General features: G+C 37.9%; 1 protein-coding gene across 1 annotated transcript in view; it reads right to left on the bottom strand.

The window, feature by feature from the left end:
- Positions 1-22: 22 nt before the first annotated feature.
- Positions 23-1229, bottom strand: part of LOC117944064 (green-sensitive opsin-like) — a 3429-nt gene continuing 2222 nt past the window's right edge. The window contains exons 4-6 of the mRNA XM_034870595.1: positions 954-1193; positions 736-849; positions 23-341 (exon numbers count right to left, since the gene is read on the bottom strand). Of these exons, the coding sequence (XP_034726486.1) occupies positions 751-849; positions 954-1193 (339 nt within the window). The 3' untranslated portion in view covers positions 23-341; positions 736-750. The remainder of the gene's footprint in view (positions 342-735; positions 850-953; positions 1194-1229) is intronic.

The raw sequence follows: 1229 nt of genomic DNA, 5'->3' as shown, positions 1-1229 counted from the left end.
AAAATGATGCTACTGGCAGACCAGTAAAACACTTAATTACAAGAAAAGTGACTCGGTGTGATTACACATTCATCATGGCAGAAAACTGTGTCATATTTGACGTGTTTTAAATGTCATTAAATCCTGCATGTGACTTAATCGTTTACTGAATCGCTCACTTACTCATTCACTCACTCACTCACTCACTCACTCACTCACTCACTCACTCATATGCGCTTGCACACACAGACACAAATGCTGTATAAGATAACCACCACAGCAAATGCATTCATTACAGTTGTTAGTTGAGACGGAATCCCGCAGCGTGTTTGGTCCAGAGTCTGTTCATCATATCCATAATTCTGTTTGGCAAAAAAAAGAAAATTGCTGGATCTTTTTCAAAATCTGGAAAGTTCTCATTAAGAAATGTCCACAGATTTGAGGATGGCATTGTGATTAAGGTACTTTTACTACACTTTGTGTATTTGCACCTGCACATTTCTCCTTTTAAAAAACTTTTAATGTCTTAATGTAAGTAATAAATTGGGAAATGGTCATGTTGATATCTGTTAGTTTCATTTTTTTGTATCATATTCACCTTTAATGTCTTGCAAAATATCTGATATTTTATGATCCACATATTTATTAGCGCATATTTAACAAAATAATGGTTAATTTCCATATTTAAAAATTTAATTCCAGAAAACTTGTAATACAAATGATATTTGTCTTAAAGGGATCTTTCTTTGCTTTCACCTGTAGTCCTTCCCCTTAAGACACAGAGGACACTTCTGTCTTGCTGGCAGAGACTGAGGTCTCATCCTCCACACTGCCACCCATTCCTATAGTTCTCAGCATGCAATTACGGAACTGAGAAAGAGAGCAAAGACAGCGAATTCAGAAACAAGTTCACTTTTCTGGATTGAACAAATAATAAAAAGCAAATTCTAGAAACTAGACAGTATTGTGCATACCTGTTTGTTCAACAGCACATAGATAATAGGGTTGTACAATGCTGAGCTCTTTGCAAAGAAGGCAGGTATAGCTGCTGTCAAGGGGGAGAAGTAAGCTCCCTTGTTCAGGAAGATCCAACCAGCGAAAGAGGCATATGGCACCCAGGCTACTAGGAAGCCCATAACCATCAAGAAGCACATGCGTGTCACTTCCCTCTCTGCCTTCTGGGTGGACTCTGATTCCTGCTGCTTGGCTGCGGCCTAAGGTTAATAAACTAAATATCAGTTTATTCAATA

Source organism: Etheostoma cragini, chromosome 4, assembly GCF_013103735.1.
Source record: "Etheostoma cragini isolate CJK2018 chromosome 4, CSU_Ecrag_1.0, whole genome shotgun sequence".
Classification (NCBI taxonomy): Eukaryota; Metazoa; Chordata; class Actinopteri; order Perciformes; family Percidae; genus Etheostoma; species Etheostoma cragini.
Note: the sequence above shows the minus strand (reverse complement) of the source record. Positions and strands in the feature narration are given on the sequence as shown.